This window comes from Panulirus ornatus, chromosome 55 (genome assembly GCF_036320965.1).
Source record: "Panulirus ornatus isolate Po-2019 chromosome 55, ASM3632096v1, whole genome shotgun sequence".
Lineage (NCBI taxonomy): Eukaryota > Metazoa > Arthropoda > Malacostraca > Decapoda > Palinuridae > Panulirus > Panulirus ornatus.
This window is the reverse complement of record NC_092278.1, coordinates 32,073,380-32,098,322: the sequence shown is the minus strand read 5'-3', so window position 1 is coordinate 32,098,322 and position 24,943 is coordinate 32,073,380. Positions and strand designations below refer to the sequence as shown.

Here is a 24,943-nt window from a genome sequence, read left to right as displayed (position 1 = left end):
AGATAATGTTCTCGACTTCCACACATTCTTCAAGGCTCCCAGAATTTTCGCCCCCTCCCCCATCCTATGATCCACTTCCGCTTCCATGGTTCCATCCGCTGCCAGATCCACTCCCAGATATCTAAAACACTTTACTTCCTCCAGTTTTTCTCCATTCAAACTCACCTCCCAATTGACTTGACCCTCAACCCTACGGTACCTAATAACCTTGCTCTTATTCACATTTACTCTTAACTTTCTTCTTTCACACACTTTACCAAACTCAGTCACCAGCTTCTGCAGTTTCTCACATGAATCATCCACCAGCGCTGTATCATCAGCGAACAACGACTGACTCACTTCCCAAGCTCTCTCATCCACAACAGACTGCATACTTGCCCCTCTTTCCAAAACTCTTGCATTCACCTCCCTAACAACCCTATCCATAAACAAATTAAACAACCATGGAGACATCACACACCCCTGCCGCAAACCTACATTCACTGAGAACCAATCACTTTCCTCTCTTCCTACACGTACACATGCCTTACCTCCTCGATAAAAACTTTTCACTGCTTCTAACAACTTGCCTCCCACACCATATATTCTTAATACCTTCCACAGAGCATCTCTATCAACTCTATCATATGCTTTCTCCAGATCCATAAATGCTACATACAAATCCATTTGCTTTTCTAAGTATTTCTCACATACATTCTTCAAAGCAAACACCTGATCCACACATCCTCTACCACTTCTGAAACCACACTGCTCTTCCCCAATCTGATGCTCTGTACATGCCTTCACCCTCTCAATCAATACCCTCCCATATAATTTACCAGGAATACTCAACAAACTTATACCTCTGTAATTTGAGCACTCACTCTTATCCCCTTTGCCTTTGTGTGTATATATATATATATATATATATATATATATATATATATATATATATATATATATATATATATATATATATATATATATATATATATATATATATATATGCAAGGTTAAGAGACGGGGCAACATGAGTGTAAAACTCTATCCCCATACCACACAATAGTAATCACACACACACACACACACACACACACACACACATACATCATACTGCAAAGAATACCTATCTGGACTGCAATTTTATATTCAGATTTCTGGTGGTTTACATTCCTGTAGACTTATTATGTACATGTATTGGGAAGTGTGTAAGGGCCCTTGATCTTTGCATCGTTAGCAAGTTATATATACATCACAGCTGCCTACCTACAAAAGAGAACATCAGTAATATCGCTTTTCATATATGATTTATGATGTCTAAATCAATGTAACATCTTTGCATCATTAAAAAATGTTAACTTTGAAATATACCAAATTATTTAACCTGGAACAAATAGATCGGGTACCTGTATTTGCCAGCAATTTTGTGCGTTCAATATGTTTGATATATATATCATTAACTTGTCGAACTCAAAGTAAAAAATTGGTTGACGGATACGAAAAATGTGGAAATGAACAAAAAATACTAACAACTTTTCAAGCATCGTTTATTAACGACAAGCACGAGCACAACTAAATGAGGAAAGCTTTAGTCGCTACGTATTCTCTTCGCTGGGTGTGTAAACAGACATTGTATATCAACAACATTCGTCGCTCGTATGCCAAGCTGACAATTGGCCTGTAAATGGATTTTGTGTTAGGTACAATACTTCAATGTTTTCTTCTCTTTGAAAATTCTAAGAAAAATGTGATCGTGACTTGATGCACAATGTGCCGATACCTGAAGGTGTTTGCCAGTAGATTAAGACTTAAATCTTAGGATGTGTTTACCTTACAATTGTGAAAGTTGGGTAGGAGATAGAAGTCATGCATGCTCTGTTGTATTGTGATAGCTTGAATTTTGTTTCGTTATTCTAAAACCTTTAGGCTGTGAGTTATGTAATGGCTACTTGCCAAAGTGTTTCCAAAAGGCTGGCTACATTAACATCAGGCTCCTAACTTTTGATTATATGGGAGTCTCCTTAAACAGTGAAATCTCCCGAAATACAAGAGCACTGTTTCAGGGTAGGCGATTACACACCATCAGAAGTAAATGAGGAATGTTGAACGAAAGTATTTATAAATGAGTTATAAGTAAGCAGACTGGGTTTGTTCAGTAAAATTTAGGAATACTGAGGTGTGTTTTGTCGATGATAATATTGAAAGAAATTAGCACCATTGGATGCCTTATAATTTGTAGAGGTGTTACAGAGTGTGTTTTTTAAGTTGTAGTGCCTCTGACTAACTCCATCATTTTAGAATTTTCTGAAAGTGGGCAAGACTTTGAAGTAATTGGAGTTAGTGGGATAGAAATATTCAAAATGAACAGATGAGTGTAAGTAATGCATTCACAATACTTTCATTCACTTCTAGCAAGTTGTAAACAGACAGGAGGGATACAGATTTCCATCTTTTTCTAATGTCGTTGAATTTTACTGGTTATGAAGTTTAATTAAGAGAGAAGTGCCAATTAGAAAAACACATTGACAATTGGCAGTGTAGTTCTGATCACTGTCCTACTTATATGATCCCACCAAAAGTTTACTTTCCTGGCTAAGTTGAGGCATCGAAATTAGCTTTGAGAATGAGAAATGTGCTGTATATGAATAATTGTAATTACAGAAATGCCAGTATTACACACTTTAGAGCATTATAATAAATGATATTAGATAAGGGGACAGTAGAATATTTAGGACACGATAAGGTTGATTAAAGTGAATGTAGGTGATACACTTGCAAAGAATCAACTGAACCTATGAAAACCTCAGCTTACCTTTCTAATGGGCTGGTTTTATCTTGATTTTCAATAATTTAGTTAAAATATACCCAGTCATATAAATGAAATGCACTCCCAGTGTGGTGCCAGATGTCAGCAAACAGATGACACAGCAAAATCCCCACCATTGGATCAATGTAATGTAGGTATATTCCTCCTATCATTTCAGCTACTTGCTGAGTTACATGAGGTTGATGTAACGAAGCCAAAACTTTAGCTGATACCAACAGTGATTTTCAGTGGTGTTGCTGTACTTATTCCTGTACCTTTAACAAAAACAGAAAAACTAGAAAATTATACATTTTCATTCTTTTGTTCATTTCAGATAAGGTTAAGAAATCATTTCTATTTCTCTATCTCTGTCTTTATCTCTGATTCCTGTTCCCACCTGGAACTCCCACAAGGAGGTTGCCGCAGCAGTAGATTCTCCATAACTAGTGAACTCCAGTGCTGCTTCTTATCCTATAGTGCTTCACACTTAACAAGCTGCTGGCAAAGGGCAACTCTAACACAGTGTTTGCAGAAGCTCCTACCCTATGTTTTTGCTGATTACTACTACATAAGTGCTACAGCCTTTAATGCCTCACCCTTAAAAGGCCACTGGTAAAGGGCAACTCTAACACAGTGTTTGCAGAAACTCCTACCTAATGTTCCTGCTGACTACTAGTACATAAATGCTACTGCATAATGTTCCTACCTACTTCCTCTACCAAATCTTTCTGCCTAATGCTCCTGCCTAAATGGTCCTACCTGTTGCTCATACCATTTGCCAAAAGGCAGGGCTTGTGCATATTGCTCATCCCAGGATAATTTTGAGATATGAAGAATGAGCTGTGTGAGTCAAGTGTTCTCAGGTGCTATGTATGACAAGGAAAGATTATGTTTATATTACAAAATTCATTTTGCAATCAAATATTCACCAGACTATGCCTTATTTATTAAGGATAGGTGAAATGAGAGGTGGGGTAAGAACATATCATCATACTTTAGAGAGAATAAGAAAATATTATGGATGATGAACAGTATGAGAAAAAAAATCACCCAAAGGAACTAGAGAGGTAAATGGTCATAGGCAAAGAAGAGGTGAAGAGGAAATGGAGTCAGTTTTTTGAAAGACTGTTAGATATGTTAGACAGTGGGTGACAGATATGGGATCTTTGGGACATAGAGGTATGCAAAACAAGAGAGTTAGGGAAAGTGGTTTGATGAAAAGAGAAGGGGTAATAAAATCCTTGCAGGATTAGCAGGTAGCTAGAATTGTGAATGAATTCCTTAAGAAAGGGAATTTCATTGTTATCTAAGTCAATTAGTTAGTATGGCTCAAGATGCTGTACCTCAGGATTGGTGGAATCTCATTATCGTGCTCTCTCCCATGTCTTTCCTTCCATATCACCACACTTTTTCCCCCCATATCCACAGAACAATTTAGTACACTTACTTCTTTCACTCTATATGATTTTACAAAATCTATACTTTCACTCTGTTTCCTTTCAGACACCATCACTTTACTTTTACCTGCATTTACCTTCCAATGCCTATTCTTACACATCATAAAACAGACTTACAACCCTCTGCAACTCCTCTTCTCTCTCAGCAAACAATATAGTATTATCTACAAATGGGCTTGCCTCTCACCACTATATCTCACCACCACACTTCATTTCTGGGCCCCTTTTCCCTAGTTTTGCTTTCATTTTTCTTATCACTCCATCCATATATATATATATATATATGTATATATATATATATATATATATATATATATATATATATATATATATATATATATATATTTTCTTTTTTTTATTTTTTCTTTTTTATACTTTGTCGCTGTCTCCCGCGTTTGCTAGGTAGCGCAAGGAAACAGACGAAAGAAATGGCCCAACCCCCCCCCCCCATACACATGTATATACATACGTCCACACACGCAAATATACATACCTACACAACTTTCCATGGTTTACCCCAGACGCTTCACATGCCTTGATTCAATCCACTGACAGCACGTCAACCCCTGTATACCACATCGCTCCAATTCACTCTATTCCTTGCCCTCCTTTCACCCTCCTGCATGTTCAGGCCCCGATCACACAAAATCTTTTTCACTCCATCTTTCCACCTCCAATTTGGTCTCCCTCTTCTCCTCGTTCCCTCCACCTCCGACACATATATCCTCTTGGTCAATCTTTCCTCACTCATTCTCTCCATGTGCCCAAACCACTTCAAAACACCCTCTTCTGCTCTCTCAACCACGCTCTTTTTATTTCCACACATCTCTCTTACCCTTACGTTACTCACTCGATCAAACCACCTCACACCACACATTGTCCTCAAACATCTCATTTCCAGCACATCCATCCTCCTGCGCACAACTCTATCCATAGCCCACGCCTCGCAACCATACAACATTGTTGGAACCACTATTCCTTCAAACATACCCATTTTTGCTTTCCGAGATAATGTTCTCGACTTCCACACATTCTTCAAGGCCCCCAGAATTTTCGCCCCATCCCCCACCCTATGATCCACTTCCGCTTCCATGGTTCCATCCGCTGCCAGATCCACTCCCAGATATCTAAAACACTTCACTTCCTCCAGTTTTTCTCCATTCAAACTCACCTCCCAATTGACTTGACCCTCAACCCTACTGTACCTAATAACCTTGCTCTTATTCACATTTACTCTTAACTTTCTTCTTCCACACACTTTACCAAACTCAGTCACCAGCTTCTGCAGTTTCTCACATGAATCAGCCACCAGCGCTGTATCATCAGCGAACAACAACTGACTCACTTCCCAAGCTCTCTCATCCCCAACAGACTTCATACTTGCCCCTCTTTCCAAAACTCTTGCATTTACCTCCCTAACAACCCCATCCATAAACAAATTAAACAACCATGGAGACATCACACACCCCTGCCGCAGACCTACATTCACTGAGAACCAATCACTTTCCTCTCTTCCTACACGTACACATGCCTTACATCCGCGATAAAAACTTTTCACTGCTTCTAACAACTTTCCTCCCACACCATATATTCTTAATACCTTCCACAGAGCATCTCTATCAACTCTATCATATGCCTTCTCCAGATCCATAAATGCTACATACAAATCCATTTGCTTTTCTAAGTATTTCTCACATACATTCTTCAAAGCAAACACGTGATCCACACATCCTCTACCACTTCTGAAACCACACTGCTCTTCCCCAATCTGATGCTCTGTACATGCCTTCACCCTCTCAATCAATACCCTCCCATATAATATATATATATATATATATATATATATATATATATATATATATATATATATATATATATTTTTTTTTTTTTTTTTATACTTTGTCGCTGTCTCCCGCGTTTGCTAGGTAGCGCAAGGAAACAGACGAAAGAAATGGCCCAACTCCCGCCCATACACATGTATATACATACGTCCACACACGCAAATATACATACCTACACAGCTTTCCATGGTTTACCCCAGACGCTTCACATGCCTTGATTCAATCCACTGACAGCACGTCAGCCCCGGTATACCACATCGCTCCAATTCACTCTATTCCTTGCCCTCCGTTCACCCTCCTGCATGTTCAGGCCCCGATCATACAAAATCTTTTTCACTCCATCTTTCCACCTCCAATTTGGTCTCCCTCTTCTCCTTGTTCCCTCCACCTCCGACACATATATCCTCTTGGTCAATCTTTCCTCACTCATCCTCTCCATGTGCCCAAACCACTTCAAAACACCCTCTTCTGCTCTCTCAACCACGCTCTTTTTATCTCCACACATCTCTCTTACTCTTACGTTACTCACTCGATCAAACCACCTCACACCACACATTGTCCTCAAACATCTCATTTCCAGCACATCCATCCTCCTGCGCACAACTCTATCCATAGCCCACGCCTCGCAACCATACAACATTGTTGGAACCACTATTCCTTCAAACATACCCATTTTTGCTTTCCGAGATAATGTTCTCGACTTCCACACATTCATCAAGGCCCCCAGAATTTTCGCCCCCTCCCCCACCCTATGATCCACTTCCGCTTCCATGGTTCCATCCGCTGCCAGATCCACTCCCAGATATCTAAAACACTTCACTTCCTCCAGTTTTTCTCCATTCAAACTCACCTCCCAATTGACTTGACCCTCAACCCTACTGTACCTAATAACCTTGCTCTTATTCACATTTACTCTTAACTTTCTTCTTCCACACACTTTACCAAACTCAGTCACCAGCTTCTGCAGTTTCACACATGAATCAGCCACCAGCGCTGTGTCATCAGCGAACAACAACTGACTCACTTCCCAAGCTCTCTCATCCCCAACAGACTTCATACTTGCCCCTCTTTCCAAAACTCTTGCATTTACCTCCCTAACAACCCCATCCATAAACAAGTTAAACAACCATGGAGACATCATACACCCCTGCCGCAAACCTACATTCACTGAGAACCAATCACTTTCCTCTCTTCCTACACGTACACATGCCTTACATCCTCGATAAAAACTTTTCACTGCTTCTAACAACTTTCCTCCCACACCATATATTCTTAATACCTTCCACAGTGCATCTCTATCAACTCTATCATATGCCTTCTCCAGATCCATAAATGCTACATACAAATCCATTTGCTTTTCTAAGTATTTCTCACATACATTCTTCAAAGCAAACACCTGATCCACACATCCTCTACCACTTCTGAAACCACACTGCTCTTCCCCAATCTGATGCTCTGTACATGCCTTCACCCTCTCAATCAATACCCTCCCATATAATTTACCAGGAATACTCAACAAACTTATACCTCTGTAATTTGAGCACTCACTCTTATCCCCTTTGCCTTTGTACAATGGCACTATGCACGCATTCCGCCAATCCTCAGGCACCTCACCATGAGTCATACATACATTAAATAACCTTACCAACCAGTCAACAATACAGTCACCCCCTTTATTAATAAATTCCACTGCAGTACCATCCAAACCTGCTGCCTTGCCGGCTTTCATCTTCCGCAAAGCTTTCACTACCTCTTCTCTGTTTACCAAATCATTTTCCCTAACCCTCTCACTTTGCACACCACCTATATATATTTATATATATATATATATGTTAGAAGCAGTGAAAAGTTTTTATCGAGGATGTAAGGCAGGTGTACGTGTAGGAAGAGAGGAAAGTGATTGGTTTTCAGTGAATGTAGGTTTGCGGCAGGGGTGTGTGATGTCTCCATGGTTGTTTAATTTGTTTATGGATGGGGTTGTTAGGGAGGTGAATGCAAGAGTTTTGGAAAGAGGGGCAAGTATGAAGTCTGTTGTGGATGAGAGAGCTTGGGAAATGAGTCAGTTGTTGTTCGCTGATGATACAGCGCTGGTGGCTGATTCATGTGAGAAACTGCAGAAGCTGGTGACTGAGTTTGGTAAAGTGTGTGAAAGAAGAAAGTTAAGAGTAAATGTGAATAAGAGCAAGGTTATTAGGTACAGTAGGGTTGAGGGTCAAGTCAATTGGGAGGTGAGTTTGAATGGAGAAAAACTGGAGGAAGTAAAGTGTTTTAGATATCTGGGAGTGGATCTGGCAGTGGATGGAACCATGGAAGCAGAAGTGAATCATAGGGTGGGGGAGGGGGCGAAAATCCTGGGAGCCTTGAAGAATGTGTGGAAGTCGAGAACATTATCTCGGAAAGCAAAAATGGGTATGTTTGAAGGAATAGTGGTTCCAACAATGTTGTATGGTTGTGCGGCATGGGCTATGGATAGAGTTGTGCGCAGAAGGGTGGATGTGCTGGAAATGAGATGTTTGAGGACAATGTGTGGTGTGAGGTGGTTTGATCGAGTAAGTAATGCAAGGGTAAGAGAGATGTGTGGAAATAAAAAGAGCGTGGTTGAGAGAGCAGAAGAGGGTGTTTTGAAATGGTTTGGGCACATGGAGAGAATGAGTGAGGAAAGATTGACCAAGAGGATATATGTGTCGGAGGTGGAGGGAACGAGGAGAAGTGGGAGACCAAATTGGAGGTGGAAAGATGGAGTGAAAAAGATTTTGTGTGATTGGGGCCTGAACATGCAGGAGGGTGAAAGGAGGGCAAGGAATAGAGTGAATTAGATCGATGTGGTATACCGGGGTTGACATGCTGTCAGTGGATTGAATCAGGGCATGTGAAGCGTCTGGGGTAAACCATGGAAAGTTGTGTGGGGCCTGGATGTGGAAAGGGAGCTATGGTTTCGGGCATTATTGCATGACAGCTAGAGACTGAGTGTGAACGAATGGGGCCTTTGTTGTCTTTTCCTAGTGCTACCTCGCACACATGAGGGGGGAGGGGGATGGTATTCCATGTGTGGAGAGGTGGCGATGGGAATGAATAAAGGCAGACAGTGTGAACTGTGTGCATGGGTATATATATATATATGTGTGTCTGTGTGTGTATATATATGTGTACATTGAGATGTATAGGTATGTATATTTGCGTGTGTGGACGTGTATGTATATACATTGTGTATGGGGGTGGGTTGTGCCATTTCTTTCGTCTGTTTCCTTGCGCTACCTCGCAATCGCGGGAGACAGCGACAAAGCAAAATAAAAAAAATAAGAATATATATATATATTTTAGGGAGAATAAAAAGATGTTCTGGAAGGAGGTAAATAAAGTGCGTAAGACAAGGGAGCAAATGGGAACTTCAGTGAAGGGCGCAAATGGGGAGGTGATAACAAGTAGTGGTGATGTGAGGAGATGGAGTGAGTATTTTGAAGGTTTGTTGAATGTGTTTGATGATAGAGTGGCAGATATAGGGTGTTTTGGTCGAGGTGGTGTGCAAAGTGAGAGAGTTAGGGAAAATGATTTGGTAAACAGAGAAGAGGTAGTAAAAGCTTTGTGGAAGATGAAAGCCGGCAAGGCAGCAGGTTTGGATGGTATTGCAGTGGAATTTATTAATAAAGGGGGGTGACTGTATTGTTGACTGGTTGGTAAGGTTATTTAATGTATGTATGACTCATGGTGAGGTGCCTGAGGATTGGCGGAATGCATGCATAGTGCCATTGTACAAAGGCAAAGGGGATAAGAGTGAGTGCTCAAATTACAGAGGTATAAGTTTGTTGAGTATTCCTGGTAAATTATATGGGAGGATATTGATTGAGAGGGTGAAGGCATGTACAGAGCATCAGATTGGGGAAGAGCATTGTGGTTTCAGAAGTGGTAGAGCATGTGTGGATCAGGTGTTTGCTTTGAAGAATGTATGTGAGAAATACTTAGAAAAGCAAATGGATTTGTATGTAGCATTTATGGATCTGGAGAAGGCATATGATAGAGTTGATAGAGATGCTCTGTGGAAGGTATTAAGAATATATGGTGTGGGAGGCAAGTTGTTAGAAGCAGTGAAAAGTTTTTATCGAGGATGTAAGGCATGTGTACGTGTAGGAAGAGAGGAAAGTGATTGGTTCTCAGTGAATGTAGGTTTGCGGCAGGAGTGTGTGATGTCTCCATGGTTGTTTAATTTGTTTATGGATGGGATTGTTAGGGAGGTGAATGCAAGAGTTTTGGAAAGAGGGGCAAGTATGAAGTCTGTTGGGGATGAGAGAGCTTGGGAAGTGAATCAGTTGTTGTTCGCTGATGATACAGCGCTGGTGGCTGATTCATGTGAGAAACTGCAGAAGCTGGTGACTGAGTTTGGTAAAGTGTGTGAAAGAAGAAAGCTAAGAGTAAATGTGAATAAGAGCAAGGTTATTAGGTACAGTAGGGTTGAGGGTCAAGTCAATTGGGAGGTGAGTTTGAATGGAGAAAAACTGGAGAAAGTGAAGTGTTTTAGATATCTGGGAGTGGATCTGGCAGCGGATGGAACCATGGAAGCGGAAGTGGATCATAGGGTGGGGGAGGGGGCGAAAATTCTGGGAGCCTTGAAGAATGTGTGGAAGTCGAGAACATTATCTCGGAAAGCAATAATGGGTATGTTTGAAGGAATAGTGGTTCCAACAATGTTGTATGGTTGCGAGGCGTGGGCTATGGATAGAGTTGTGCGCAGGAGGATGGATGTGCTGGAAATGAGATGTTTGAGGACAATGTGTGGTGTGAGGTGGTTTGATCGAGTAAGTAACGTAAGGGTAAGAGAGATGTGTGGAAATAAAAAGAGCGTGGTTGAGAGAGCAGAAGAGGGTGTTTTGAAATGGTTTGGGCACATGGAGAGAATGAGTGAGGAAAGATTGACCAAGAGAATATATGTGTCGGAGGTGGAGGGAACGAGGAGAAGAGGGAGACCAAATTGGAGGTGGAAAGATGGAGTGAAAAAGATTTTGTGTGATCGGGGCCTGAGCATGCAGGAGGGTGAAAGGAGGGCAAGGAATAGAGTGAATTAGATCGATGTGGTATACCGGGGTTGACATGCTGTCAGTGGATTGAATCAGGGCATGTGAAGCGTCTTGGGTAAACCATGGAAAGTTGTGTGGGACCTGGATGTGGAAAGGGAGCTATGGTTTCGGTGCATTATTACATGACAGCTAGAGATTGAGTGTGAACGAATGGGGCCTTTGTTGTCTTTTTTACTAGTGCTACCTCACACACATGAGGGGGGGAGGGAGATGTTATTCGATGTGTGGCAAGGTGGCGATGGGAATGAATAAAGGCAGACAGTGTGAAATGTGTACATGTGTATATATGTATGTGTCTGTGTGTGTATATATATGTGTACATTGAGATGTATGGGTATGTATATTTGCGTGTGTGGACGTGTATGTATATACATGTGTATGGGGGTGGGTTGGGCCATTTCTTTCGTCTGTTTCCTTGCTCTACCTCGCAAACGTGGGAGACAGCGACAAAGCAAAATAATAAAAAAAAATATATATATATATTTATATATATGAATTATGCTCATGTGTATATGTGTATATGTCTGTGTGTGTATATATATGTATACATTGAGATGTATAGGAATGTATATTTGCATGTGTGGATGTGTATGTATATACATATACATGTGTATGTGGGTGGGTCAGGCCATTCTTTCGTGTGTTTCCTTGTGCTACCTCACTAACGCGGGAGACAGCGACAAAGCAAAATAAATAAAAATAAATATATATATATATATATATATATATATATATATATATATATATATATATATATATATATATATATGTATATACACAGACATATACATATATACACATGTGCATTATTCATACTCGCTGCCTTTATTCATTCCCATCGCCACCCTGCCACACATGAAATGACAATCTCCTCCCCCCACATGCGTGTGAGGTAGCACTAGGAAAAAACGACAAAGGCCACATTCGTTCACACTCAGTCTCTAGCTGTCATGTATAATGCACCGAAACCACTGCTCCCTTTCCACACCCAGGCCTCACAAAACTTTCCAAGGTTTACCCCAGATGCTTCACATGCCCTGGTTCAATCCATTGATAGCACATCAACCCCAGTATACCACATTGTTCCAATTAACTCTATTCCTTGCACACCTTTCACCCTCCTGCATGTTCAGGGCCTGATCACTCAAAATCTTTTTCACTTCATCTTTCCACCTCCGATCTGGTCTCCCACTTTTCCTCATTCCCTCCACCTCTGACACATATGTCCTCTTTGTCTATCTTTCTTCACTCATTCTCTCTATGTGACCAAACCATTTCAATACAGCCTCTTCTGCTCTCTCAACCACACTCTTTTTATTACCACACATCTCTCTTACCCTTTCATTACTTACTCGATCAAACCACCTCATACCACATATTGTCCTCAAACATCTCATTTCCAACACATCCACCCTCCTCCGCCCAACCCTATCTATAGCCCACACCTCGCAACCATATAACATTGTTGGAACCACTATTCCTTCAAACATACCCATCTTTGCTTTCCGAGATAATGTTCTCGCCTTCCACACATTTTTCAACACTCCCAGAACTTTCGCCCCCTCCCCCACCCTGTGACTTATTTCCGCTTGCATGGTTCTATCCACTGCTAAATCTACTGCCAAATCCACTCCCAGATATCTAAAACACTTCACTTCCTCCAGTTTTTCTCCATTCAAACTTACCTTCCAACTGACTTCATATTTCTAATCAACCCTTTGCACTGTCATGTTAGATTAAGTCACATCAGGTGTTCTTGGGACTAGAAGCCAGATTAACCATCTATCACTCTTTGATCACAAGTGCATTTCCTTCCTGTCCCAATCTCTGTTTCAGGAATGTAGGTTGTATCTGTGGCTGGGTTTGAATATTTGACTGTGAAATTTGAGTGTTTACAGTCTTAAAATGTGTTTATGATTATGCAGTCCTCCATTTGTAAAAAGGATGAACTAAAAAGTTGTCATCCAAACCCTATGTTGGATAGTGCCTTGTCTCCTGGAAAAGCCCATCCCCGTCCACCCCTGCAGTGTATGGTCCAGTTGCAGTTTGATTCTGCTCATGTTCTCAGGTGATGGTAGCAGTGTCAGTAATTTTGGCAACCTGACGCCTGCCATAACCTAATGTCAAAAAGACTGCCATGGAGTGACCATTGGCTGGCATTAATACCCAACCATTGAAAGGTAAGTGTGGCAGCCATCCAATGACTTGGTTGTTGCTAGAACTCTGCTTTGACTTCCTGGTGGGTCTCCTTTCTTAAGTGGTGAGGCCGTGGTCTGTGAGCTCACTGCCAGTACCAGTACTGCTCTGTTACCCGAGTGATGTTTCGTACTTTTAGATGGTACAACTGTACACAAATACAGTAAAGTAAATATTTGCATGGTATTATAAGGCATATGTAATGCATATTAAGGTCAAACTAAAATCATACACATTCCCTGGCAAAATAGCTAATTGTTACTTGGCTGGGTTCCAGTCAATTAAAGTTTGGTTATACAGCCAGGAACCAACCTCGCTCAGATAACCTATGATTATTTGGCTGGAAATCCTAGTCAAATAACTACTTTGTTCTGAAAAGCAGTTCTTGATTGTGAACAGTAACAGGTTTAAGGCACAGTTATTAGGAGTTATCTTATGATTGGCATTGTCTCTCTTCTGTGCCGTGACGTCATAGGCCTGGTGGGGTTACTGTATGTTTCTTGTGAAAGTACATCTGGCAGCCTCATATTCTTTATTGTCAAAAGGGGTGAATCCTCATGGATACACCTTAGGAAATAAAATGTTTTTTAAGTTCTCCCTGAGTAAGTACTCTCTCAGATGCATATAACAATGTCATCCTTGAAAATCTACTTTTATATATATATATATATATATATATATAGGCTCCAGTCACGGACGAAAGTCCACATCAAGACTGGGCCTTAATTGAAATATAGAGAGAATGATGAAATGGAAAAAGGAAAGGAAAGGGAAAGTGTGTACAAATTATGGACGAAGTGAAAGACCTGTCTTTTGAAATGTGCCAGGTCATAGTTATTGGGAAAAACATGAGGAGGTAGAGAGGTCAAGAGCTTCAACATGTAAGGAAAGAAGCTAGTATCAAAACAGCCCACCCTTGAGTTGGGAGTTGGGAGCAGAAACCAAAGTAATACCAATAGAAGAAGGAAAGTGAAGCAACATTGTGGCGTAGGACAAGAGGGTCAAGAGTGGAAGTTAGCCTGGGACAGTTTATGAGTTGGATTGCTTTCGACTCAACTCCAAACAAGGACAAATCAGTCCCTTATATAAATGGAGCAACTGTTCAGAAGTTTGGACATCTAAAAAAGGACACCCAGTTTCTTAGAGGCATATAGTGAGTTCCCTGACTTTTGTCTAAGTGGATCAGGTTGCCCTAAACTGCAGAACTGGTCCTTCTGAGGTTGAATGGTCCATTTATGGTGCCACCTTATATTGATCAGTAACATGACAGTAATTCAGACTATATGTCATGGGGTGCTGGTTGAAATACTGAACCAGCTTTTATAACAGCAGATTACAGTTTTGCATGTTAGAGACAAGGATATCTATGAAAGAAATTAATATCAATTTAGTATAGTACTCTGTAGGAAGTACAGTGTAGTATACTGTAGAAAGCAATTACCTGAATACTTTTATTGTGAATTCAGAAAAGATTCTTCATTTACATTGCCTTTCCATTTTGTAGGATGGCACCTTCCAGTTGGGAGCTCATTGTGATAGTAGAATCAGCAACACTCATCCAGTCTACATGGCCGCATGATTAAGCTTAACTCATAAGTTACAGTATAGTCCAAAGTTACAGGTCTACCAACAGGTAAGATATATATATTGGTATGTATATATATATATATATGTATATATATATATATATATATATATATATATATATATATATATATATATATATATATATACATTGGTATGTATACTTTTGTTATGTGTTCCTAAATCCTTGCATTTTCAATAATTCTATATAGAAAAATACTTACTAGTACAGTATTTCTTGCTAAAATACTATGGATTATTTTTACTATAACTTTAAGACATAATTTTGATATATATAGGCTTTGATATAAGTAATGAAAGGGTAATAGGGATGTGTGGTAATAAAAATAGTGTGGTTGAGAGAGCAGAAGAGGGTGTGTTGAAATGGTTTGGACATATGGAACGAATGAGTGAGGAAAGGTTGACAAAGAGGATATATGTGTCAAAGGTGGAGAGAACAAGGAGAAACAGGAGACCAAATTGGAGGTGAAAGGATGAAATGAAAAAGATTTTGAGCAATCGGGGCCTGAACATGCAAGAGAGTGAAAGGCGTTCAAGGGATAGGGTGAATTTAAACGATGTGGTATACCAGGGTTGACCTGTTGTCAGTGGACTGAACCAGGATACATGAAACTTCTGAGGTCAACCATGGAGAGGTGTGTGAGGCCTTGGATGTGGATAGGGAGCTGTGGTTTCGATGGACAACACATGACAGTTAGAGAATGAGTGTGAATGAATGTGGCCTTTTTTTGTCTGTTTTCCTGTAACTACTTTCAGTGATGCAGGGGGTGGCAATGCTGTTTCCTTGTGTGTGTGTGTGTGTGTGTGTGTGTGTGTGTGTGGGGGGGGGGGTGCTGGGAATGGATGAAGGCAAGCACATATAAATATGTACATGTTTAAATATGTATATGTCTGTGTATGTGTATGTATATGTGTATATGTTGATAAGTATATGTATGTATATGTGTATATGTATGTACATGTACATGTATGTATGTATGTGTGTATATGAGTGGATAGGTCTTTCTTCGTCTGTTTTCTGATACTACCTCACTGACATGGGAAACAGCAATCAAGTATGATGATAGAAAATATATACATTTCCTGTATGGCGGGGTAGCGACAGGAATGAATGAAGGCAAGCAAGTATGAATATGTACATGTGTGTATATGTATATGTCTGTGTATGTATATGTATGTAAATGTTGATATTTATATGTGCGTGTATGTATATATGTGTATATGAGTGGTTGGGCTATTCTTTGTCTGTTTCCTGGTGCTACCTCGCTGATGTGAGAAACAGCGATGAAGTATAATAAATAGATAAATATGTTTATATTCCTGAGAAGTGGGAAGTAAGATATGCCATGCATCTCCTGTGTGTGATAAGAGGTGCTAAGAGTGGTGGAAGCAGGGAGCTGAAAAGCCATCCTTCCTTGTATTATCAGTTTCCAAAAACATGAACCTAAGAAAGACTCAAATAAAGATTTCTCCCAAAAGGCTTAGGCTAGTGTGTCTGAATGCATATGCATGTAACTAGGATGAAAAAGAAGGAAGAGACACAGTAGATGCGATGCTTGAATAGAGGAACCTGGTTGTTCTGGTTTTGATTTAGACTCAGTTAAAGGGGAAAGGAGTGAATTAGTTTTGGAATGTTCAGGGTGCAAAGTCTAGGATTAGTTGTGTGGAAGAGAAAAAGATTGGGTGATACTTCTGATGAAGGAGCAGTTGGGAAGTGAGTTCAAGGCTGATGCTGGTTATGAGAGGTGGGTGATTGTTAATACTAAGGGACCTGGTACTGAAAGGAATAAAGAAGAAAGGGATCCTTTATGGGAGGAGCTTAATGAATTCTTCAGCAATCTTGATGCTAGGGGATCTGAATGCAAGAGTGGGTGATGCGGCACTTGAGGGTATAATTAGGTGTGGGATACCCAGTGTAAATGGAGATGAGGAACAGTGTGTTGATGTTTATGCTCAAAAAGAATTGGTGTTTGGGAATGCTTGGTGTTAAAAAATGGTGTGCAAAACAAGCATATGTGAGTGAGTGGGGTTGAGGCTCAACAGGCATTATTGATCATGTGCTGCATGACAGGGAGGCAAATGAGAGGTTGTTGGATGGATTGTGCTGATATGAGTAGCAAGTGGAATGTTTGATTATTTCTTGTCATAAAAGAGTGTGAAAGTTTGTATTGGTTTTAGAAAAAGGTAAGCCCACATATGTAAAAGAGATGGTGAAAGAGTGTGAGTAAATGAATGAATAATGGCATAGACTGAGAGTAAATGATACAAGGGGAGTGGAAGGTATTTAGGGAAGCAGAACTTGCATGTGAAAGTGAAGTGTGTAGTATGCAGAAGGTGGGGGGTGGGCACTTGAGAAAGGATAGTAAGTGGTGAGATAAAGAATTTAAAGTATTAATGAAAGGGAAGGAGAGGTATATGAGAGATACCTGCAGGAAGATGTATGAGCAATTTGGAGGCATACAAAATGAAGTGACAGAAAGTCGAGAGAAAAGTCTGAAGTGGCATGCATAGTGAAAAAGTCCAGCCAAACAGTTTAATGAAAAAACAGGAGGTAATGGAAACCTGCATAAAATTAAATGTTTCAAAGCTGCAGGAATGAATGGAATTAAAGTTGAGTTTCTGAGAAAGGGGACGACAGTATTGTTGATTTGTCAGTCAGGCTCTTCATTATTTGTGTGACCAGAGGTGATATATCACTGCCTAGAGAATGGGTAGGAGTGCACAATATATTCCCTTCATCGTAGCAAAAAATTTAGAATGAGTTGTGAGTAGCTAATAATTGTTTTCTGACTCAGTATTTCCCTGCTTACATCCCCAGGACTTTTAAAACTCCCTAACTGTATACAGCACACATGCAGTCATCTGCCAGCATTGTACTATACCATACATGGTATATTTGCTCTTAGTGGGTTAAGTTATGCTTTTCAGTTTCCAATCATAAGTTATTTCAAAAGAGCTATCAGGCATTGGTAGTGAGATTTGTGGTATTTTTGGAAGTGATTCATCACAAATAAAAATGATGAAGGGTTTTTTGTACTGATATTTTTTTTTTTTTTTTGCTTTGTCGCTGTCTCCCGCGTTTGCGAGGTAGCGCAAGGAAACAGACGAAAGAAATGGCCCAACCCACCCCCATACACATGCCTTGATTCAATCCACTGACAGCACGTCAACCCCGGTATACCACATCGCTCCAATTCACTCTATTCTTTGCCCTCCTTTCACCCTCCTGCATGTTCAGGCCCCGATCACACAAAATCTTTTTCACTCCATCTTTCCACCTCCAATTTGGTCTCCCTCTTCTCCTCGTTCCCTCCACCTCCGACACATATATCCTCTTGGTCAATCTTTCCTCACTCATTCTCTCCATGTGACCAAACCATTTCAAAACACCCCCTTCTGCTCTCTCAACCACGCTCTTTTTATTTCCACACATCTCTCTTACCCTTACGTTACTTACTCGATCAAACCACCTCACACCACACATTGTCCTCAAACATCTCATTTCCAGCACATCCATCCTCCTGCGCACAACTCTATCCATAGTCCACGCCTCACAACCATACAACATTGTTGGAACCACTATTCCTTCAAACATACCCATTTTTGCTTTCCGAGATAATGTTCTCGACTTCCACACATTCTTCAAGGCTCCCAGAATTTTCGCCCCCTCCCCCACCCTATGATCCACTTCCGCTTCCATGGTTCCATCCACTGCCAGATCCACTCCCAGATATCTAAAACACTTCACTTCCTCCAGTTTTTCTCCATTCAAACTCACCTCCCAATTGAATTGACCCTCAACCCTACTGTACCTAATAACCTTGCTCTTATTCACATTTACTCTTAACTTTCTTCTTTCACACACTTTACCAAACTCAGTCACCAGCTTCTGCAGTTTCTCACATGAATCAGCCACCAGCGCTGTATCATCAGCGAACAACAACTGACTCACTTCCCAAGCTCTCTCATCCCCAACAGACTTCATACTTGCCCCTCTTTCCAAAACTCTTGCATTCACCTCCCTAACAACCCCATACATAAACAAATTAAACAACCATGGAGACATCACACACCCCTGCCGCAAACCTACATTCACTGAGAACCAATCACTTTCCTCTCTTCCTACACGTACACATGCCTTACATCCTCGATAAAAACTTTTCACTGCTTCTAACAACTTGCCTCCCACACCATATATTCTTAATACCTTCCACAGAGCATCTCTATCAACTGGTACTGATATATGTTATTTTCATAAGTCTCACCACTTAACAAATTATTACATGATAAGAGGGTGCCTACTTTACATCACTGCATGGACAGGCCAACATATGGAAAAGAGTTTGCTGTAACATCTGGTAATAATGAATTGAGTGCCACCACATGCATTAATGGGTGTATGTTTTACCTCAAGGCAGAAGCAGGCAATTCAAGAAATTTGATCATAAGCACACCAGCCACAAGCTACAGAAGATGAAGTACTGTGACATATACACACAAGCCTCAGTGAATATTTTAAATGCTTGATGTACTGATGCATGTTTGTTGTTGCTTGGGTAGTGTCAGGATGCTGTGGTTGTGAAGTTATCTGCATATGAATGGACTTTATACTGTGGTCTGCAGAAGTTGGTGGGAGATCATGTTCAAAAAGTTTAAAGAGGGCTAAAGAAAGAAATAATCCTTGAGACACTCTATTGTCGAGCTTGAGGGTTTTTGTGGTGAAGCCTTTTGTGAGTGATTTATTTTTGTGGTCAACTGTTAAGTTGGTTAACCATTTTTTTGTTGTGATTATGGAATGTGGTGTCAAATATTTTTTGTCTGAGGATATGTCAGGGGAGTGTGTTAAATGTTTTATTGATATCTGTTGCCACTTACACTGTGTGGGGAGTGCATATCTTTGGGTTGGTTGAAATCATCCAGGATGTATTGTGTGAGGTGTCTGCATGGAGGTAATGGAATGATGGGGTGTAAAGCCATGCTGTATGGGTGGAAGAGGGATATTCTGGTTGATTCTGATATGGATCACTTTTTCAAGATGTTTACATACTGAATAGGTAGATATTCTCTCTCTGTCTATCTGTTTATTTCTGTTTGCATTTCTATCTCTGTCTCTCTTAGTATCTTTGACATATTTAAGGACTGTAATATACTTTTTTATTTTTGTGAATGTAATATCTAATTAAATTTTCCAGGAGTATCTACCATACCAAGGAGCCATTATATCATGCTGCCAATAGGACCTTAATCTTCAGTCAGAGTGTGGTCATACTGAGTTACAAGCCTCGACATATATTTCGGGATTTTAGTATTAAGTTTGAACTAACAGTGTAGACTGTTGACAGTTGTCTATTTATGCTTGATTTTTGTTACGAATGATGACCACCCTTCAGTGCCTGTGTACTCCATTACTGTGTGGTAAATGTCCAACTGAATATAAGTCTTTGACTCAGTTGAAGCAGCATTTGAGAAGTAAGTATAGGGCTAGTAGAAGGCAGACATTAATAGTATCCCAGAAACATCTTGAACTGCAGATTAACTGCAAAGAATGCATTGAAATAGATCATTCTACAGGTCACTGGTTTCCTTCTATATGCTTTCCTACAGACAGAGTACTTCAGGATCACATGGAAGTGGCCCATAAGATATTAAACGTCAGTAAAAATGAGCAGAGTAGCATTAGAAGTCAGCTTAATACCTGTGTATGTTTGAAGGCTTATCAGTGTCATTTCTGCCTTCAGTCGTACAATGAGAGCTCATGCCTTGAGAAACATTGGCAAGAATCAGGACACCAGCCAGAGAACAAAGAAGCTCTGCTGAGTGATCTACAGAAAAGTGCCAAAATAGCAAAAGAGAGCTGTAAAAAATGCATGAGGGAGACTTGTATAAAAAATGCCAGTGATGTTTGTACATGCAGAAAGACATTTATATGTTCAGTGTGTCTTTCTACTTTTGACTGTTATCCCAGTCTCAAGAAACACTGGAATATGACAAATTACCACTCAGATCAAGACAGTAGAGATGTTTTCACAGAAATGAGGGGAAGTGACTGTCCTGTATGTTCACCACATATAGCAAAAAATTGTGCATACCCTGAGGAAGAGAGCAGTGACAGCTTTTGTTCTGACAGAGATGCACCTGAAACTTTGTTATGCAAGGTCAATTCTCCTGATACATTTCACTTGAAAGTTGACAAAGTTTCTGAATTTAGTGGTGCTTCTGTGTCTTCTCAGGATTCAAGTCGTAATATCTCAGGTAAAGAAAGCTTATCTCAGTGTCTTAACCAGATTATGGCTGTTGACACTGATGATACAGATTATGGTAGCGATGATGGAGATATTGAAAATACTTCCACAAACAGTAAACAGCCAATACCACTTTCTGAAGACATAGAATGCACATGTCTAAATCTAAAATGTTCACATTGCTCCCTCTCTTTTTCCAAGTGTCATGATCTGTTCCAGCACATGAAAAATGTTGGTCATTTGGAAGAAAAATATTTTCAATTCCTTAAAAAGAAAAAAAAAGATGCAAAATCATTTTGTTGTAATTACACTAATTGGGAAACCACAAAGGGAAAAAAGATGAAAACAAAACAGTCTTTTTATGATAAGGTTTGTGATACAAACAGTGTAAATGATATTGATAAAACTGAACACAGCAAATTTTTAAATGACATCCCACAAAAGATTCTTTCATCCTCTGCTGAAACCAAAAAGTCATTGGTTTGTAATATTCAAAGCAACAGCCCTTTTAGAGTCACATCACCTTCAAACAACAGCAAAAATTACATAAAAGATGTAGATGAAGCTAAAGTAGCTATTGTCAACAATGAGGAAACTAGACTGCTCTCAAGCTCTCCAGTGATTATCATGAAAGATATTGAAGATGACATGGAGACAAATGACATGCTTGTTACCATTACTATATTTGAAAATGGCACAGATGACAGAGAGAGACAAACAGAACCTGCTTTGCAAAACATGCCTGTTAGTCCTTCCTCCAGATATCCTTTTGATTTGAAATCTTGTTTCCAGCAGTGTTTGAAATTTATCTATATGAACTGCACATGTGAAAAGATAACTAATCCCTCTTCAGAAGTAACTATGGGTGGGTTAAATAATACCAGAATTTGCCCCAGTTGCTGTTTAAATATGAATTGCTTTTTGTGTTCAGAAACTTTTTCATCTTACACCAATTTAAAAGAGCATTTCATAAAAGACCACTCATTACAACACAGTGCTAACAAACTGTCCAATCCAAGCCCAGATTATGTTGAAAGAGTTTCTATGCAGTTACAAATGTTAGACTGTAGCTGTACTGACTTCAAGTGTAAGCAGTGTAAAGTGACATTTCAGCAGCGTCTTCTCCTGTTACATCATATTTTATTGGACCATCCTCATTTTTACCCACCTTTTTCCTTTTCAACTCAATCAGATGTCTTTTTTGGCAACAATTGTTCTCAGTGCTCAATATTAGAGAAATTGTGTGTTGTCAATTATTATATGTTTATCAAAGTTTTACTAAAAATTGAAGTTTGCTCTGATGAGATATATGCACCACTACTACAGTGGTGTCCATCAGGTGAACCTTTTAAAAGTGCTGTAGACTATGAATCAAAAAACATAAACGAAGATTCATATCAGGAAGATCTACTCTTTGACAACACTGGAGATACAAAAGTAGTATGCTATAGTTTTCTGCAGCAAACTCACTTTGGCAAAACTGTGCATGATATGGAAAAAGGGAAACATGTTAGATCTGCAGAATGTATTTGTCCACTATTGAAGTGTCCTGACTGCCCCAAAACTGCTGCAACTTTTGGTGACCTTCGGAAACATGTTAGGTTGAATGACCATAATAACTGGAGCAAGATGAGATTGCTGTGGAAGAAATACAAGGCTGTTAAAGAAAATTGTCCATCTTGTCACAAATATTTCTATACAAGTTATGTTTTGTGTCCACATTGTCCTCATCTGTCTTTTGAAGATGAAGACACAGCAAAAACTCACATGGATTCTTTACATCAGGGGCATGTTAGTGAATTTAGATCTGAAACTGTGCTGAAATGTACCTGTTCAAAACTCTTTCTTTGTATGGTTTGCAAAACATATTACCGCACTCCTCAGGGTCTTCATCATCACATGAGGCGGCTTAGACATGAAACACGTGAGAACTTTGATGCCATTCCTAGAATGATTAAGGAAAGAATGGAAGACAAGAGGAAATGTGCTCGATGTTCCTTATTTGTATCATCCAAAGTTAATGTTGTTAGAAGTGATGAAGATCAAGAACAGTGTAGCTGCAAGTGGGCTGTATGCAACATGTGTGGAAATTCATATAAGAAAATCAGTGTTTTGATAGACCATATGAGAAAAATGAAACATCCAGTAAATCTAGAGTATATAGAACATGAACGAAAAAAGTTAAATGCTTCATTTAAGTCCTGTCAGAAATGTAACAGTATGGAAGATAGGTATTGCATTTTCTGTAACACAAGAGAAAATTTCATATATCATCATATCAAAACACATCACCAAGACCTACAGATTTTGCTGCTGAATGCAAGGAATTATGAACTAAAAGATGAGTATGATATAATATGTGAAAACAGAGACTTTGCAAAGTATGAATGCAGTGTATGCTCAAAGCGTTTTTTGCACACCACCACACTTAGACAGCATGTACGCAAGATCCATCCAAATTGCTATTTCACCCTTCAGTGCCTGGATCTCAGTAATGATACATTGAAGATGGAGACTTTTGCCACTCGAAAAAAAATAAGAGTACTAGCCATTGTTTCTTTGGACTGAAGTCATGAAAAGGAGTTTTTCAATGTTCTGAACTAAATGAACGCCAGTATCATACACATAGACATTCTGTATTCATCATATTCCAACATGGACTCTTAAGCTTAAGGATCAAGTTGAAGCCTAAGGAGTAAAGTGGAGTTAAAGAAAAAGAGGATGATATGTAGATAAATTAAAAAGAAAAAGGTTCCACAAAAAGTTTAGCAATAAGTTTTGTCTTGCCCAGATATCACATTAGATCACCCATGCAATTGTATCCATTTCCTTCATCATCTTCTCCATCTTCCATACTCATACATGTTACAGCTGCTGCCTTACCTTCTCCCACTCTTATTATCAGTTCTTCAAAATACTTTTTCCATCTTCCTTTCACTTCCTCCTCTGATTCAGCAACTCCCCTTTCTTACTCCTTACATTTACATTTCCATCCTTACATCCACCTCTTTCCTCTTTCACCTCCTTCCAGTCTAATTTCATTTTCCTTAAACTTGTCACTTAATTTTCTTCCAAAGTCTTCATCTACTTTTTCTTTGCTTTCCTCTGTCAACCTCTTAAATCCCACTTACACATCTTATATTCTTTCCTTCTCCTTTACTGAACTTCCAATGGTACATTCCTTTCTGACAGTCTATCATATGCCTTTTCTTCTCTTCCACAGCATTTCTGATCCCATTTGCTGAACATGCATTTCCACTTTTATTCATATATCTCACAACCTTATATCCAATGACAAATCCTGCAACCATTAAGTCTTTCTCTAAACATTTTAAACACCTCATTCACATGACTGCATCACCTACATTTACTACACTTTCATCTAAACTTTTTGTCAACCATCTTTCACACGCCCCCTTGTTTTCTTTCTGATTCATCTCCCATGCCAACACTTTTACCTCATTATTCTTCCTAATGACATATTTCCACTTCTCCCAGATCATCACCAGCACATCTATCTATCTATCTATCTATATCTCTGATGCCCATTCCTTCCAGGAACTCCAACAAGGCTAGGCCACAGCAAAAGAGTCTTCCCTTGTGCCCATCCTTACATCCCTTCCTCACATACACCATTCTATGCATCCTTCCACCATTTCTCTACCCTGTTTGCCCATGTCACAGGTGGTCTTTCACTTACATCAACCCCTTTAATTGTACTATCATACACTCTCCTTGTAAACTCCCA

The 24,943-nt window shown here is 39.7% G+C and overlaps 2 protein-coding genes across 2 annotated transcripts in view; one reads left to right on the top strand and one right to left on the bottom strand.

Moving 5' to 3' along the window:
- The first annotated feature begins 1,597 nt into the window (after positions 1–1,597).
- Positions 1,598–24,265, top strand: LOC139765645 (uncharacterized). The gene is made up of 3 exons (XM_071693338.1): positions 1,598–1,679; positions 14,853–14,981; positions 20,146–24,265. The coding sequence occupies exon 3, from the start codon at positions 20,326–20,328 to the stop codon at positions 23,761–23,763; it is 3,438 nt and encodes a 1,145-aa protein (XP_071549439.1). The 5' UTR covers positions 1,598–1,679; positions 14,853–14,981; positions 20,146–20,325; the 3' UTR covers positions 23,764–24,265.
- Positions 22,698–24,943, bottom strand: part of Sptz (zinc finger FYVE-type containing 26 spastizin) — a 75,931-nt gene continuing 73,685 nt past the window's right edge. The window contains exon 8 of the transcript XR_011716710.1: positions 22,698–22,833. The gene's annotated coding sequence lies outside the window, so the exon portion shown is untranslated. The remainder of the gene's footprint in view (positions 22,834–24,943) is intronic.

What these genes read in the sequence shown, in the direction of transcription:
- LOC139765645 (XM_071693338.1), top strand. Translation starts at nt 20,326, where the DNA reads ATGATGACCACCCTTCAGTGCCTGTGTACTCCATTACTGTGTGGTAAA.